At 37.2% G+C, this 16411-nt stretch overlaps 1 protein-coding gene across 1 annotated transcript; it reads right to left on the minus strand.

Annotated features, from left to right (window-relative positions):
- Positions 1-469: 469 nt before the first annotated feature.
- LOC106130442 (F-box only protein 28) lies at positions 470-15154 on the minus strand. The gene is made up of 9 exons (XM_060951997.1): positions 14876-15154; positions 13298-13425; positions 12509-12629; positions 11831-12020; positions 10477-10592; positions 6181-6268; positions 5136-5219; positions 4327-4440; positions 470-3651 (listed from the first exon to the last, which is right to left on the minus strand). Exons 1-9 carry the CDS (start codon positions 15119-15121, stop codon positions 3377-3379), a joined length of 1362 nt encoding a protein of 453 aa, XP_060807980.1. The 5' UTR covers positions 15122-15154; the 3' UTR covers positions 470-3376.
- Between the last annotated feature and the right edge of the window lie 1257 nt (positions 15155-16411).

A 16411-nucleotide genomic window follows, 5' to 3' on the forward strand; every position in this document is an offset into this window, starting at 1 on the left:
ATTTGACGTCGAAGATATTAGACTTTGTAGAATAGAAAAAAGATACAAATATCAAATCTTTAAAAAAAATCAAGAATTTCAGTGTTTTTCAATGGCTGAATTGGATTTTATTCTTCATGGATTTTTAACCATATTTTTCAGTCTACAAAGAAATACAATCGAGAGCTTTTCAAGTAAAAAAAAATGAACAAATAATATTTTGTACTTTCTGATGATCAGTATAGATATATAGTTGTTTCATTGTATGCCACAGTATATCTTCATCTCAAGGTACCTATATAATTTAAGGGCCTTAGAAAAGAACTGAATGGCCTAAGGTCAAATAATAACTGTTTTTAGTCACTATTAGTTCTGTCTACCACAGATATTGAACATATGCATTTTGAGAACCTTTTATTTTAATAAGTGGGTTATGGCAGCATAAAAAAAACATAAAATGTGTATATGTATAAATATAAAAGGCATATAATCAAGTTTTAAAAATATTTATTCGAGGAATTTAAACTAGCGAAAATAATCTCATAGCTTACCATATTCTAAACTATAAAGATAACCATAATATTTATCATTTTTTTTAGGCAGTGATAGCTGTATTGCCACTTTTCAGATAAATTTGAACCTTTTACGCTTGCAATAAGGCTATAATAATAGCTACCACACTACTAACTGCCCATTCATGCAATAAAACCTTTAAATTTCAGTATTTTTTTTATGAGGGTAGGCGGAAAATAGACCAAAAAAAAAACATACATTTAGGTATAACATTTTTTTTTAAAAATAGGATTGCATAAAACATATTTTTGGCGAGTGTGTTGAATGTAAAACAAACACTCCATAACCAATGGGAATACCAATATCAGAATGGAAAATTACCTCTACGTCTCTTTCGAATCAGGCCAATAAGAAAGAGAAGGGAGTTTTCTGTTCCCTTCCGTTTTTTCTATTTGATATTTTTAGAAAGAGACAGACGCCAATTGGAAAGAAAAGGAGAGATTGTCATTTCTCCTGTCGCTTGCTTTTTAACCAACTTGGAAAAATACAATCAAGGAAGAACACACAATCTGAAAGCCACCAATTATACCGTATTTTACGTTACTATATTTAATAATAAATACTATATTGTTGAGTTAGTACCTCGTAACACAAGTTTCGAACTTACTTCGAGGATAACCCAATCTGTGTAATTTATCTCGTATATTTATATTATATAATAAAAGAACCCGCGACATAAATACGTTGGGTAGTTTTAAAGATTTAAGTATACAGTACCTGGTTGACCGAGCTTTGCTCGGTTTTTTGTTTTTGGTAGAACGTGTTTGCGAAACCTGACCTGTTTGTATTTGATGACGATTTTCTTTAAGGTGTTCTTGAGACGAGTCGCGGCTTCGTGAAGTTAGATTGTTTAACAGCGTTCTTTTCCAAGATCTTTTAGGCATTTTTAAGTAAACTCATGAGCTCAAAAGACACATTTGTCAATAGTTCAAGTAAACAATTGATTTTCTTGATCCACCAGATCCTGATTATATATATACAAGAATTGCTCGTTTAAATATATTAGATAGATAAGGACAGACAGCGAAAGCGACTGTTTTTAGTGAAAGTGATTCCGTCTCTAGTAGACCAAACCAGAAAAAGATAGAAAAATAGGATATTTTGAATTATTCCTTTTGAATTTTTTATGTAGAAGTTTGGCTTACAGTTCAAGTGTACTTCCAGACGTGTCAATTTTAAATGTTATTATTTATATATTCTTGATATAATTTAAATATAATTGAATATTTATTGCGATACAACCCTCGAATATAAACCTTAAACTAATGAACATTACTTATAGGTGAAACTTAAGTTATAAGTTAGCACAAATGTTTAATAAAAATTATACATACTTAGTAATTATTATTCCCTTAAATCTCTCAACAAGCGTACTGCAGATTGCAAAACTTTATTGTTTAAGTTAGCATGTTACAAACAAACATAGATATTATCTATATAATCACGTCTACCCTTGCGGGGTAGACAGAGCCAACAGTCTTGAAAAGACTGATAGGCCACATACAGCTGTTTGGCTAGCATGCATGGCATGTTATTGGATAAATGTATTATATATATACATTTATCCAAATAATAAATATATATATATATATATATATAACTATATATTCAATTATTCTGTCTCATTTTCCCTCATTTTCTTAAAACTAACGCCAATTTAATACCCCACCTAACTGAACTGTGGGTTAAAAACACGTGTCTTAAATCTTATCAATCTTATGTTACTTACAATCATTCTCTATCGTCAAACTCGACGGCCGTATCAATATAAGACGCCGACTCACCTCTCAAATTAACCTCTTTGTAAAGTCGGGGGCTAAAGGCGGCTAAAATTTATATTTTAGCCGAGCAGATCTAAATTATTTTAGATTTTTAAAATGTTCATAAAATTAAATTTCGAAAATTACTAACACGGTATTAATATAAGAAAATCTAACACCCCACATTTCCCGCTGGGGGGTTAAATGCGTCTGATCAAACTTTGCTCACATCTCCGCCGTCAAACTGCAGTTCAGTGGAACATCAATAATATAGTCCTTACATTAAAATGTAATATTAAAATCTAATCCAACTACACTCTTTCTTATACAATCACCTTCAAACTCTTCAGATTCACATCATTATTTTCCATATTACGCAATTCGCATTTTTTATATATAATCCTTAAAGGATCTTACAAATATCAAGTAGGAATAAACACCCCTTATTTTCTTCTTGAATTTATTTTTCAAAATTATTTTATTGTCGAATCTCGTTTGCAATTAATTCCTCAAATCATTGCTATTGTTCATTGTGTCTCGGTGCGTTGAAAAATGCGACCATTTTTAAATTAACATCCCAATTTAGTCTTTAAAACCTTAAATGACTAAACATTTAATCCAACTTTTGTGTCTTATTCCAAACTCTATTTCAGTTTAACATCAATATTTTCCATTTATGTCTATAATGAATACTTTCAAACGGACACCCTAAATTATTAGATTTAAAAAAATATATAATCCAACTTCTGTTTCTTACTCTCCGCTTCAATCTCCTTTATCAAACTCCTCTTCAGTTTAACATCAATATTTTCCAAATTAATCAATTCGCATTTATCTCTACAATAGATTCTCAAACACGAACACATTCCACATTACAAGACTAAAAAAAAAAAAAAATTAATCCAACTTCTGTTACTTACACACCGTTTCAATCTCCGCCGTCAAACTCCTCTTCAGTTTAACATCAATATTTTCCAAATAAATCAATTCGTATTTATCTCTACAATGGATTCTCTTACATGACCACTCCACATAATTCGATTAAAAAATATATATATTTATATTTAATCCAACTTCTGTTTCTTACACTCCGTTTCAATCTCCGCCGTCAAACTCCTCTTCAGTTTAACATCAATATTGGACAAATTGCTCAGTTGACGAATCTCGTTTGTAATGCCTCTTATCTTGGCTAATGTCGTTTGTGTCTTGGTGCGTGGACTCTGCGTAGACGTTGAAGGCTGGGCGTCGTCCATTTTGGCTTGTTTTTTTGGCGGTTCGTCTTCTGATAAGCTGGGCAGCCGGCGGATGAGCGGTTTGCGCGGCTTGATGTTCGGCAGCACTGGAACAAATGAAATTATCAATCACTAGCTGTGCCCGCGACTTCGTCCGCGTGCAATAGTTATTTCGGGCATCATTGAAGCCCTCAAGGATGAATAATTTTCCCCGTGTTTTTTTTTCACATTTTCCATTATTTCTTCGCTCCTAATAGTTGCAGCGTGGTGTTATACAGCCTAAAGCCTTCCTCGATAAATGGTCTATTCAACACAAAAATAATTTTTCAATTCGAACCAGTAGTTCCTGAGATTGGCGCGTTCAAACAAACAAACAAACTCTTCAGCTTTATAATATTAGTATTATATACATATATTCATATAATCACGTCTACATCCCTTGCGGGGTAGACAGAGACAGCAGTATTGAGAGACTGATAGGCCACGTTCAGCTGTCAGGCTTAGAGATAGAATTGACGTTCAAATAGTGACAGGTTGCTAGCCTAATTGCCTAAAAAGAAGAATCACAAGTTTATAAGCATATCCCTTAGTTGTCTTCTACGAAATCCATGGAAAAAAGATGGAGTGGTCATCTTTTTTTTACATTGGTGCCAGGAACCACACGGTATCAATAGATATATTGTATGTATTGATTAATATCTGATTGAATTGAAATTCGAATAGTGTGTCATCATGTTTTTTGAGAGAAAAGGATGAAAGTTAAGTGAGAAAGAGATGCTTACATTTAGCCTGGCCCCTTTTAGAAGTGCCGATGGGCAAAACTGATAGGTCCAACTTGATTTGGCTTCCGAAGTGACGTAAAGGCTGTGCAGGGGACGAGGGCACTTCTGTTGAAGCTGAAAATTAATTTTAATTTTACTTAATATTTGTATTTGAGCCGTGTGGTTCTCGGCGTTTAAGAATAGGACCACTCCATTTCTTTCCCATGGATATCGTAAAAGACGACTAAGGGATAGGCTAACTTGGTATTAGCTTATTGTAGGTGATAGGCTAGCAATCTGTCACTATTCCATTACAAGGCCTTTCGGTCTTTTGATGACTGTTGGCTCTGTCTAACCCGCAAGGCATATAGACATGATTATATGTTATGTTTTTATGTTCGTGACTTCTATCCAATATACATATTTGTATTTGAGCCGTGTGGTTCCTGGCACTTAAGAAAAGGAACACTCCATCTCTTTCCCATGGATATCGTAAAAGACGACTAAGGGACTAAGCTAATAAACGTGGGATTTTTCTTGTAGGTGATGGGCTAGAAATCTGTCACTATTCCATTATAAGGTCTTTCGACTGTTGGCTCTGTCTAACCCGCAAGGGATATAGACATGATTATATGTTATGTTTTTATGGTCGTGACTTCTATCCAATATCCAATATATATATAATACTCTTGCGTCACTGCGTTTCTATCTGACAGTCAACGTATAGTCAAAACTGGCTAAAACAAGCTGAAATTCAGCATGTATGCGCCTTGGGAACCGTAGAGTCGCACTAAGGGACAATTTCCCGGAATTCCCGCGGGATTACTCACCAATCTTCCCGCCGACAGCTTGATTGGTGTGTGTCAGTTCGCTATATTTTATGTCGCATTCTTCTATACGGCGTTTGAGATCCGCTGTAAAAATGAAAATATAATAATTAAATATTTAATTAATTAATGTTCTGGGAGATATAAATAAATATATACGGGACAAATTACACAGATTGAGTTAGCCTCGAAGTAAGTTCGAGACTTGTGTTACGAGATACTAACTCAACGATACATACTATATTTTATAATACTTATATAGATAAACATCCAAAACAAAATCCAATCAGAAAAAGTTCTTTTCTCATCATGCCCGGCCGGGATTCGAACCCGGGACCTTCGGTGTCGCAGACAAGCGTACTGCACGTTGCGCCACAGAGGCCGTCAAACCGAGAATAGAGATAAAAAGTGGAATATCTTTTGTTTTTTTATTGTTGTCCATCAACAATTTTCATACTAGAAATCTGTTATTTTAGACCGAGCGTGTGAACGGCGCGAGGTCTACCAACTCGTGTCACCTTGTCGCGAAAATACCTACATTTTTTGTATGTATGTTTGTAATGCGATAACTTACACAAAATAAAAATTTGTTTCTGTTCTGTCAATTGGATTTTAAAGATCATAGAGCATCAAAATAGGTCAAGTTGACGGGTAGACAGAGCCAAAAGTCTTGAAAAGACTGAATGGCCACGTTCAGCTATTTGGCTTAATGATAGAATTGAGATTCAACTTGTGAAAAAAACATCGCCTAAAAAAGAATCCCAAGTTTGTAAGCCTATCCCTTAGTCGCCTTTTACGACATCCATTAGAAAGAGATGGAGTGGTCCTATTCTTTTTTGTATTGGTGCCGGGAACCACACGGCATTGTCTCTCTTCACATACATACATAAAATCACGCCTCTTTCCCGGAGGGGTAGGCAGAGACTACCTCTTTCCACTTGCCACGATCCCTGCATACTTCCTTTGCTTCATTAGTATTATTACACACACATACATATCTTCACATCTTCACGCTAGCCCGTATCACTGGTATGGATGTAGAATTTACCAATGTTGGCGTCCTGGTCCCTCTGCCTGGCCAACATGGCGCGGATGGTCTTCCTCTGCCGCCAGGCCACCCTCTTGTATTCCAACATCTGGATAATAAACGGAATAATTTAAATTATTAATGTCGTGATGTGAAAAAAGATGTAGTAACAGGAAGACTGCAGTGTAGTTTGTTCCGCCGCTTCTTCTACACATGCGCTTTGGAAGCGGTAGTAGTTATAATTAGATTTAAGTTATGTGACGTCAATAAGTGGTACCTTGTATCCAATTTTGAATTGTCAATATCCATTATTTCTTGGCTCCTAATTGTTGCAGCGTGGTGATACATAGCCTAGAGCCTTCCTCGATAAATGGTACAATAAACACAAGAAGAAATTTTCCATTCGAACCAGTAGTTAATGAGATAAGCGCGTTCAAACAAACAAACTCTTTAGCTTTATACTATTAGTATACCTAGATATAATTCTCGTGTCACAATGTTCGTTCCCGTACTCCTTCGAAATTTGTGTGGAATAGACCATTTATCGAGAAAGCCTTTAAGCTATATAACATCACGCTGCAACTATAAGGAGAAAAGAAACAATAGAGAACGTGAAAAAACTCGGGGAAAATTCATCCTTGAGGGCTTCAATGTTTTATTTATTTATTTATTTATTTATTTAAACTTCATGCACGTAAAATGTACAACAGGTGGACTTAATGCCACAAGGCATTCTCTGCCAGTCGAACCTTTGGACCAAACTGAGATGGAAGTACGGGTAGTGCGATAACGGTAAAAAAAAAAAATTATATAAATATAAATAATAATAGGTTACTTAATACACTTGCATATAATATATTACAAACATAAGTATGACTATATATATATATACTCCATATAAAATAAACATACATATACTACATACATTGGATGATTGTGTAAAGTTTAAGGAAATCTACTGGTCAAAAAGAAGATCATGGACTTGCTCCCTGAATGCAAATCTATTAGGCGCCTTCCGAATAGATTCAGGAAGAGAATTCCATAATCTAATGGCTTGCACTTGGAATGAATTCGACATGAATCCCAGGCGGTGAGCAGGAGTGGCCAGAAGAAGGTTTTCAGAAGAGCGAAGAGATCGAGCGTGGGTAGCGCTTAAAAGTGGGAACTTCGATTTAAGATAATCTGGAGCACAAGGGTCGTTGAGAATTGTATACAGCATGGATAGGATTCTAGCTTTGCGACGAAGAGGAATAGGCAGCCAACCAAGCTGAGAACGAAAGGAGGAGACATGGTCATATTTTCGTAAACCAAATATGAAACGAATGCAATTGTTGGCTAGTCTATCCAGCTTTAAGACAAGTTGCTGGTTCAAGTCACAGTAACATACATCTGCATAGTCAATTAAAGATAGGATAAGAGATTGACAGAGTAATTTTTTGGTGTTCTGAGGGAGGAAATTTTTAAATCTGTAAAGAGAACGAAGCGTACCAGTTACTTTGCGACTTACTTCGGTAACTTGATTTACCCAGCTGAAAGTGGGGTCAATATGCAACCCAAGATCTTTGACGCTAGGGCAGAAAGGAATATTATTATGACCAAATTTAATAGGAGACACAGTTTCACAATTTAACTTGCTAAGTTGCCCAGAACTACCCACAATGATAGCCTGACACTTTTTCGGGTTCACAAAGATACCAAACTCTTTCGACCACTCAGCAATGTGATACAGATCATTATTTAACAGCGCTACAGCTGAGTTAATATCGTTAGCATCGCATGAATGGTAAAGTTGAAGATCGTCAGCATATAGATGGTAAGAAGTGGAAAGTCGAGTTGTAAGGGAATCAATGAAAATAGAGAAGAGTAGTGGAGACAGGATTCCACCCTGAGGGACACCAGAAGACAGATCTCGCCACGAAGAAAGGGTCTGGTCGAGGCGGACAGCTTGTTGTCGACCGCGGAGATAGGATGACAGCCAATCTAGGACGGTCGTGGAGAGATTATAGAGTGACATAAGCGCTAGCAGGACCTCGTAGTCAACTGTGTTGAATGCGTTGGAGAAATCAATAAGGACAAGCACAGTTATCTTACCGTGGTCCATACCAACTCTAATGTCCTCAGTAACCTTGAGCAGGGCAGTACTGGTGCTATGACCAAGGCGGAATCCAGACTGAAAATGGCTAAGCAGGCTGTTGGACATGACGAGGGAAGATAATTGGGATAGAGCAAGTATTTCTAGAACTTTTGAAAAATAAGGCAAAATAGAAATGGGCCGAAGGTCGCTTAATGAAGTGGGGTTGGTGATTTTTGGCAAGGGCAGCACAAAAGCTTTACGCCACAAGGAAGGGAATGCTCCCGTACTTAGCGAAAAGTTTATTATATGGGTAAGAACAGGGAGAATGAAATCAAGAAGGAGCAAAACCATTTGATGACTAATAGCATCATGACCAACAGCCTTAGATTTAATGGAAAGTAACGCTTTGCGCACATCGTCAGAAGATACCAAAGAGAAAGAAAAAGACTCGGAAAGAAGGAGTGGCATAGAAGTAATATTAGAAATGGTTTGTGTTCTAGTAGTATCATCAAGGCAGGAGGCAGACGAAAAGTGAGTATTGATATCATCAGAGGAGAAAGGAAGGTTAAGAGCCTTGGATACACTTTTACCAAACCCAAGACTTTTGAGAAACTTCCAGGTGTCGGCCGCGGATAAATTGGATATATGGTCATGAAAGTAATGACGTTTAGCAGATCTTACCATCTGGTTGCAACGATTTCTTGCCTCTTTGTAGAAAGTCCAGTTAATCTCTGAGCGATCGCGCTTAAACTTGCTGAATGCTTTATTGCGCTTTCTCATAGCCATTCGAACTCCCAGAGTGATCCATGGACATGGTGGTCTTTTAAGTTTAACCATACGAAGTGGGGCATGACGATCAAAGAGTGTAACAATGGTCTCATTCAATAGGCTTACCTTCTCATTTATGGAGTCGGCTGCCACGATCGTGCTCCAGTCAGTGCCAGCGGCGTCTACACAGAGGGCTTCCTTGTTGAGTCTAGCATAATTGCGCATCAACACAGCAGCAGGCTTGTGTTTCCTAGTATGAATGTTGTATGACGCATAGATAAGGTCATGACGTGAGAACTCAGGGGCCGGATATTGACCGTGTAGAAGGACATCAGAGATTGAAGATGTTAAAATAAGGTCAAGCCAAGTGTCATCAGTATGTAGATTCTGATGCGTAGCGTTAAGGTGGAGAACAGAAAGGTTGAACGAATTAGAGAGTTGAAGAAACTTCGAAGAGAGGGAGTCGTCTAACATGTTATGATTAAAATCGCCGAGCAATAAGAAATGAGAGTGAAAAGCAACAAAAGGCTCCAAGGCTGATTCGAAACAAGAATAGAGATTAGAACGAGAAACATTGGGGGCGGAGTAAAAAACCCCAAGAAACAATTTTACCCGATTTACTTCCACTTCTAAAAAGAGATACTCCGGGGATGCAGTGTGCGAATAAGTGGATTTGCTCAGTAACTTATACGGAAAATGGCTACGTAAGTATATGGCCACACCACCGCCTCGACCAATACCTCGATCATTCCTTATGATTATAAATCCTGGAACTGTAAAAAAAGATGAGTTCAAACTAGAGTTAAGCCAAGTTTCAGAGATCAGAATTGCATCAAGGTGTTCAACGGAAGCAAGATCCAGAAGACTTGAATAATGTGCTGGTACACTCTGTGCATTTATATGGCATACATTAAAATACTTTTGACAGGTAACAGGTCATTATTTAAAAGAGTGTGAAGTGAATCACTGTCGTGAAATGTGGAGTCATTATCACTACAAGCAGTATGAAAAGAATCATCCATAATAATGTTATAATAATATAAATATAAATAAATAAATATATATATATGTAAATCTAATTTAAAAATAAATAAAAGCCAAATTCAGCATTGGTCTGCCGGCTTACACAAAAATTACGTCACGTCAACAGTTTAAAAAATCAATATTACCAAAATGTCAATGTCATTCACAAATGACACTGACAGCCCGTGACAGTTGCCCAAAATAACTATTCCAATTCAATGACGCCCAAAATAATCATCTTTTTTCTTTGGCGGCTGGCAACCCCGGAGCGTAAATGTCATATACATTGCTCCGTATTAAAAATTTGTAAATTCAATTAAAATACACTAAAAATCAGTGAAAAATAAAATAAATTTATTGAATGCACATAGTGTAATTGTACCTAATATTTAATTTTTAAGGTCAAAGTCGCGGGCACAGCTAGTAAATAAAAGATTTGGGACGAGACTCACCCTATTGTAGAATCGCCTGTAATGGGCCGCGAGGTACAAGGCTAGTTTAGCGTTGAGCATCGACTGCCGCCGGAGTTGCGTCAACTCCTGACGCATGGCTAGCGGTCCGAGAACGCCTGGAATCAAAACAATCATAGAAATTAACATACACATGATCACGTCTATATCCCTTGCGGGGTAGACGGAGCCAACAGTCTTCAAAAGACTGGAAGGCCACGTTCAGCTGTTTGGAAGATCTTTTGCCAGATGTCATGCCTGGGGCACTGCGCGACAGGTTGTATTTATGCTCCAATCCGTGAAATCTTTGTTTGCGCGATTTAGACTCTCCGCTGCTATTGGCTGAGCGCGCCATTTTCTTCGCTATAATTGACAGTTTTTGTGTGACACAAGTGATAGTAGGCAGTTTGAAAAATCAAGTTAAGTCTCACTATCTTTCTACACTTTCCTAATTTATATTATATCATGTATATATTTGTAGGTTGTCATAATTATGTATTTTATTTGTAGGGACATATTTTGTAAGTTATTATTTATGTAGGTATATTTCAATGTAGTATGTATTTATATTAGGTTTAGGTATATTTATATTCTGCGTTTTATTTTATATGTAAGTACTGCACCAATCGCCTTATTATTTTTAATTTCCTTCCACCCTAAGGTTGACTGGAAGAGATCGCTTTAGCGATAAGTCCGCCTTTGTACCTCATTGACTACCTGTGTTTTTTTTTTCAGTTTTTCTTTTCCTTATGGTGCAATAAAGAGTTTATCTATCTATGGTATGGCAGGTTGATGATAAAATTTAAAAATCAATACAATCTCACCTTGTGTAGGTTTAGGAGTTGGTTGGACGACGCCTTGCAGTCTCTGCCTCAAGGCCGGAGAGATCTTGTCGTCGAAATGCTCTATAGCCATGCTGGATATGTCCCGCAGCTCCTGGAGCACCTCATTTACGAATTTCATAGGTATCCAGGTTCGAAACGTATCACTTTTGGTGAGCGCTTATGGTGAGAGAAACTATAAATGTATCTTCAACGTTTGTATTCTCGCCTTTGAACCGAAAGGTCCCGGGTTCTATCACCGGTAAGGTCATAATGGAAAAATAACTTTTTCTGATTGGGACAGGCATGTAGCGGAAGCGGTGTTGCGGCTCGACCGCCAGCAAAGGGAAGATCTTCCGCCAGATTTATGCTCCAATCTGTGAAATCTTTGTTTGCGCGATACAGACTCTCCGCTGCTATTGGCTGAGCGCGCCATTTTCTTCGCTATGATTGACAGTTTTTGTGTGACACGTGACAAATGATGGTTGAACCTGCCATAGGTTGATGATAAAATTTAAAAATCAATACAATCTCACCTTGTGTAGGTTTGGGAGTTGGTTGGACGACCCCTTGCAGTCTCTGCCTGAAGGCCGGAGAGATCTTGTCGTCGAAATGCTCTATAGCCATGCTGGATATGTCCCGCAGCTCTTGGAGCACCTCGTGGGCCCGCGGGGGAGTCTTCGAGGTCTCCACTATGTAGAGGACGCGACGCATTTCGTCTATGACCTGAAAAGATAACATTTTTATTATATACATACATACATACATATGGTCACGTCTATATCCCTTAGGGTAGACAGAGCCAACAGTCTTGAAAAGACCGAATGGCCACGTTCAGCTATTTGGCTTAATGATAGAATTGAGATTCAAATAGTGACAGGTTGCCTAAAGAAGACTCTCAAGTTTGTAAGCCTATCCCTTAGGCGCCTTTTACGACATCCATGGGAAAGAGATGGAGTGGTCCTATTCTTTTTTGTATTGGAACCGGGAACAACATGGCACGGCACGGCACACATTTTTAATTACTATACTTGCTTTTGCGCGTGGCTTTAGTCCTATAACTGTCGGTAAAAGCTAAATGCTTTTACCGACAGTTATAGGACTTGGTCAAACATCAACCTTTGTACCACAATTTCTGTGTAAAATTGCTTCTGTAAATTAATTTTTATGTGCATAAAAAAAAATCAACGATCAAGAAAATTTCTTCTACATACCTTCCCCGGTATGAAACAGCACATTCCCGTGTCAATGAACTTGGAGTACGTCATGTTGAGCATCGAGATGCGAGTCTCGATCGAACTGAGGATGTCGCAGTGTCGCGACAGCGGGTGGTATCTGAAGAACAAGTTCATCCATGTAGTTCACCATTCATGTACATATCCGGCTCGAAGGACCAGAATGACGGGCCTCTGCTAGGCTGTATATGGAATGCTAGGTGCTTAATAGTAGAGGTGATTAGAAGTCGAGAATGTTCAACGTAAACCTGATGTATTGTCTTTTACTGAACTACACTGATTGGTGATTAAATGAATGATACAAATTGATTAGGGTTATGAACGGATTACTCCTGCTGTGGTAGGGTGCACACGTGCTTTGAGCGAGCCGAAACGAGAACTAAAAGTTAATGCAATAAAAATGCTGCAGGCAGCGTAATATGCTGAAACGTACAAATGCACCATATAGGTAAACATAGGTATATTAAATTCTATTTCATTTAGTTCAGCTATTAGCATGATTCAATATGGGTTAGTTAGGTTATCACATAAAGGTTGCGGAGATTAGATGGGAGTCGCTTTATGTGTAAACCTGACTCACCCAAGCCCGGATCATGGTCAAGAAGCGCACTCTGAAGCATGAAAAAATCCGCTACAAGTAATTTCTTAAAATTTTTAAATATAAAATTAACAAACTGGTTTTTTTTAAATAGATTTTTTAGACTGCATAAGGTCCTGGAAATATTAAAGCAATATTCTTATACTATACCAATAATGAAAGAGTTAGACCTGCGCTCAGACTCCCTTCGAGGCAGTTGGGCCTTCACGCTCTTGAGGGCCAGCGCGTGACGCCGCTCGATCATCACAAACCCACGGTTGAGGAGGCCCACGCATATCTCATTGAATGTTTTGGAGACCTGTACAGAATTATTTGATAATCAAAATTGTTAATTTATCAAACATCTAATTATGTCTATATCCTGGGGTAGACAGAGCCAACAGTCTTGAAAAGACTTAAAAGCTCAAAGGCTGGTGTCTTCAGATGTAATGCCTAATGATGTAATTGAATCGCCTACAAAAATCCTAAGTTTATTAGCCATTGCCTTTTGAAAACCTGTAGAGAAATATTCCAAAAACAAAACTGTTTATTCATTATTGTGGGACATTACAAATATCATTCAATAATTGTTCCATCTTTTAACCGACTTCAAAAAAGGAGAAGGTTATTTTTTATTCATATTTATTAATTTATTATTTTTATTGTTTCATGGAGTTAGTTTTTAATTCTTTTTTTTTAGGATTTCATTCATATTCAGTACATGTACATATATACATAAAATCACGCCTCTTTCATGGAGGGTAAGGCAGAGAATACATTTTTCCACCTGCCACAATCCCTGCATACTTTATAGGTACCGGGAGGACAGTTTCTTCTTGAAAAAACTTGGTTTTGGGGTCAGAGGTACCCATTAAGCTACTCCACAGTGAGATGCTGATGCATTGAAATTTTATTTTTATTTACTGTTGTACTGTGTGGTTCCCAGCACCAATAAAAAAAAGAAAAGGACCACTTGGTCTCATTCCCATGGATACTATTCCTATGGCTACTAAGGGATAGGCTTATGAACTTGAGATTCTTCTTTTAGGCTATGGGCTTGCAACCTGTCAATATTATCTTTAAGCCAATCAGCTGCATGTGGCGCATCAATTTTTACAAGACTGTTGGCTCTGTCTACCACGCAAGGAATATAGACATAATAAAATGTTTGTTTGTTTGTTTGTAATATCTTTATTGCATAGAAATTTACACAGAAACAAGAAAATAGTAAGTACAGTTATAAAAGAAACAAATAACTTGCAATGACGGACTTATCCCATGAAGGGATCTCTTCTAATCAACCAGCAAACAATAAAGGAAATATATAATTCAGTAAAAAGCGGCAAGTCACAGTTATTATTTACTGTTTATGACAGTACCATAGGTACCTTTAGATATGAACATATGAAGGTTTCATTCAAGACCTAGGTAAAGGCATTGGTAAATTGACGACCCTATTAGAGACAATGGATAAATCTAGAACCTTAAAGATATTTTTAATTAGATAGTGCCATTATCTTAGGTCTTGAATAGGAATTCTGCTCCACAACTAGGCAAATAGAAAATAATAATAGCACAATGTATTAATTTTTTTAGCGCAAATAACTGAATGAGGTACTCTTGATAATTGATCTATGTAATGTAACCCTAGTAAGTACCACCTAGAAAAAGTTACATGTTAATATTGTTGACGACGGCAATCTATTTTTAGTTTCATGTACAATTACAAGTATCTAATAAGCTACTCGGCACTAAATAAAAGAACTTACCACTCTATTCTTTGCAATTTCGTCGTAAGAAAGATACGAAAAGATTTTCTCTAAAACAACGACGGGAAGAGATAGGAGATCCATTATACGGCCGTCGGTGACAATATAAAATAATATCACTGTTATCTCACATTCACGATTTAAAAACCATTTTATTCTCACACAATGTTTACACTTCTCGACCTTTTTCAACAAAGGCGTTTTCTTCGCGATGTTTCTGTCTTCCGTCAAATTTAGAAATAGCATATGCCTCTTTCCCGTTTATATTGAGAAGCTTTGTGTGAGTGTGAGGGAGATAGGAATAAATGATGTCAGCCCAAAGTGTCAGCCGTCCTTTTCGTCAGTCATTGGTTGGTCATTGGGCAAAGCATACATTGACATTTGTAATACGTTCGAATTCACGCAAACATCCAAAAAGTACCATGAGTCGTAAAATAAAATTTTTAAATGACATTTATGTAGGTACATATAGAATTAAGTTTCCTTTTTTAACGAAATAGTTCTCTGACATCCAAATTTTTTACATGAACTGTGAACATTATAACAAGCTACAAGCTACAAAATAACATAAACAACTATTGCTTTCCATTGTTTGGTACCGTAATATAAAAGTACCCGGTTGACCGAGCTTTGCTCGGTCTACCAGAGATGGCGCTGATATAGTTTCTTAAAATACGGTTTTCAAAATGTTTATATATCTTGGGAACCGAGCTTTTCTCGAACCTAGGACCTTGACCTTGAGCCGAAAAGCCCCTAATCTGTAACTCATGAAAATCGTTGGAGCCGTTTCCGAGATCCTGATTATATATATATTATACAAGAATTGCTCGTTTAAATATATTAGATACATTAAGCTTTGATTGCCATCTAGCGACTAGTAGATTAATATTTGAAAAAGCCTAAATATATACTTAGCTCACTATTGTAGTGACTTATACTGTAGAGAGGAATTTAACTAGAGTATTTCGATCAAACTGGGAATTTTCTGGCGAAAGGTTAGGTCAAGAGTACCATAAACCAACAATCTGCACGAAGAGAATCATGAATGTGGATGAAGCGAAAGAAGGATGATAGGTATGCCCCTGCGCTACTATATTCATTGTGGCAACGGCAAGTGGAAAGATTCTTCCAATCCAACTCCTCCGGGGCAGAGGCGTGATTGTAGGAACATGTATGTTTTGTTAGATGTACAGATTGTATCGCAGGTAAGTGCATGGGAGGTGTGAACGATTTTCCGAAATGTGTTAACAATGTTATTTCGTTTTCTTTTGGAAGTTGAATCATTACTTTTTAAGACTGTACCAAAGGACGCCCGCGACCCCGCGTATCAGTTAGTTGTAACGGATGAGTTTTATATAGGAACATGTAGGTAGGTATAGGCGCATCATAGAGATTCCAAGCCAGGATCAAGGGTGAACGGCATACCCCGGGCTCTTCTCCAAAGAGGTGAGGATGCAACCGGGACTAAAGCCAGGAAGAAGAAAAATGTAGATACCTACATAAAAAAATTCTTACGGATCAGAAAGAGTCACAAAA

Source organism: Amyelois transitella, chromosome 27 (genome assembly GCF_032362555.1).
Source record: "Amyelois transitella isolate CPQ chromosome 27, ilAmyTran1.1, whole genome shotgun sequence".
Classification (NCBI taxonomy): Eukaryota; Metazoa; Arthropoda; class Insecta; order Lepidoptera; family Pyralidae; genus Amyelois; species Amyelois transitella.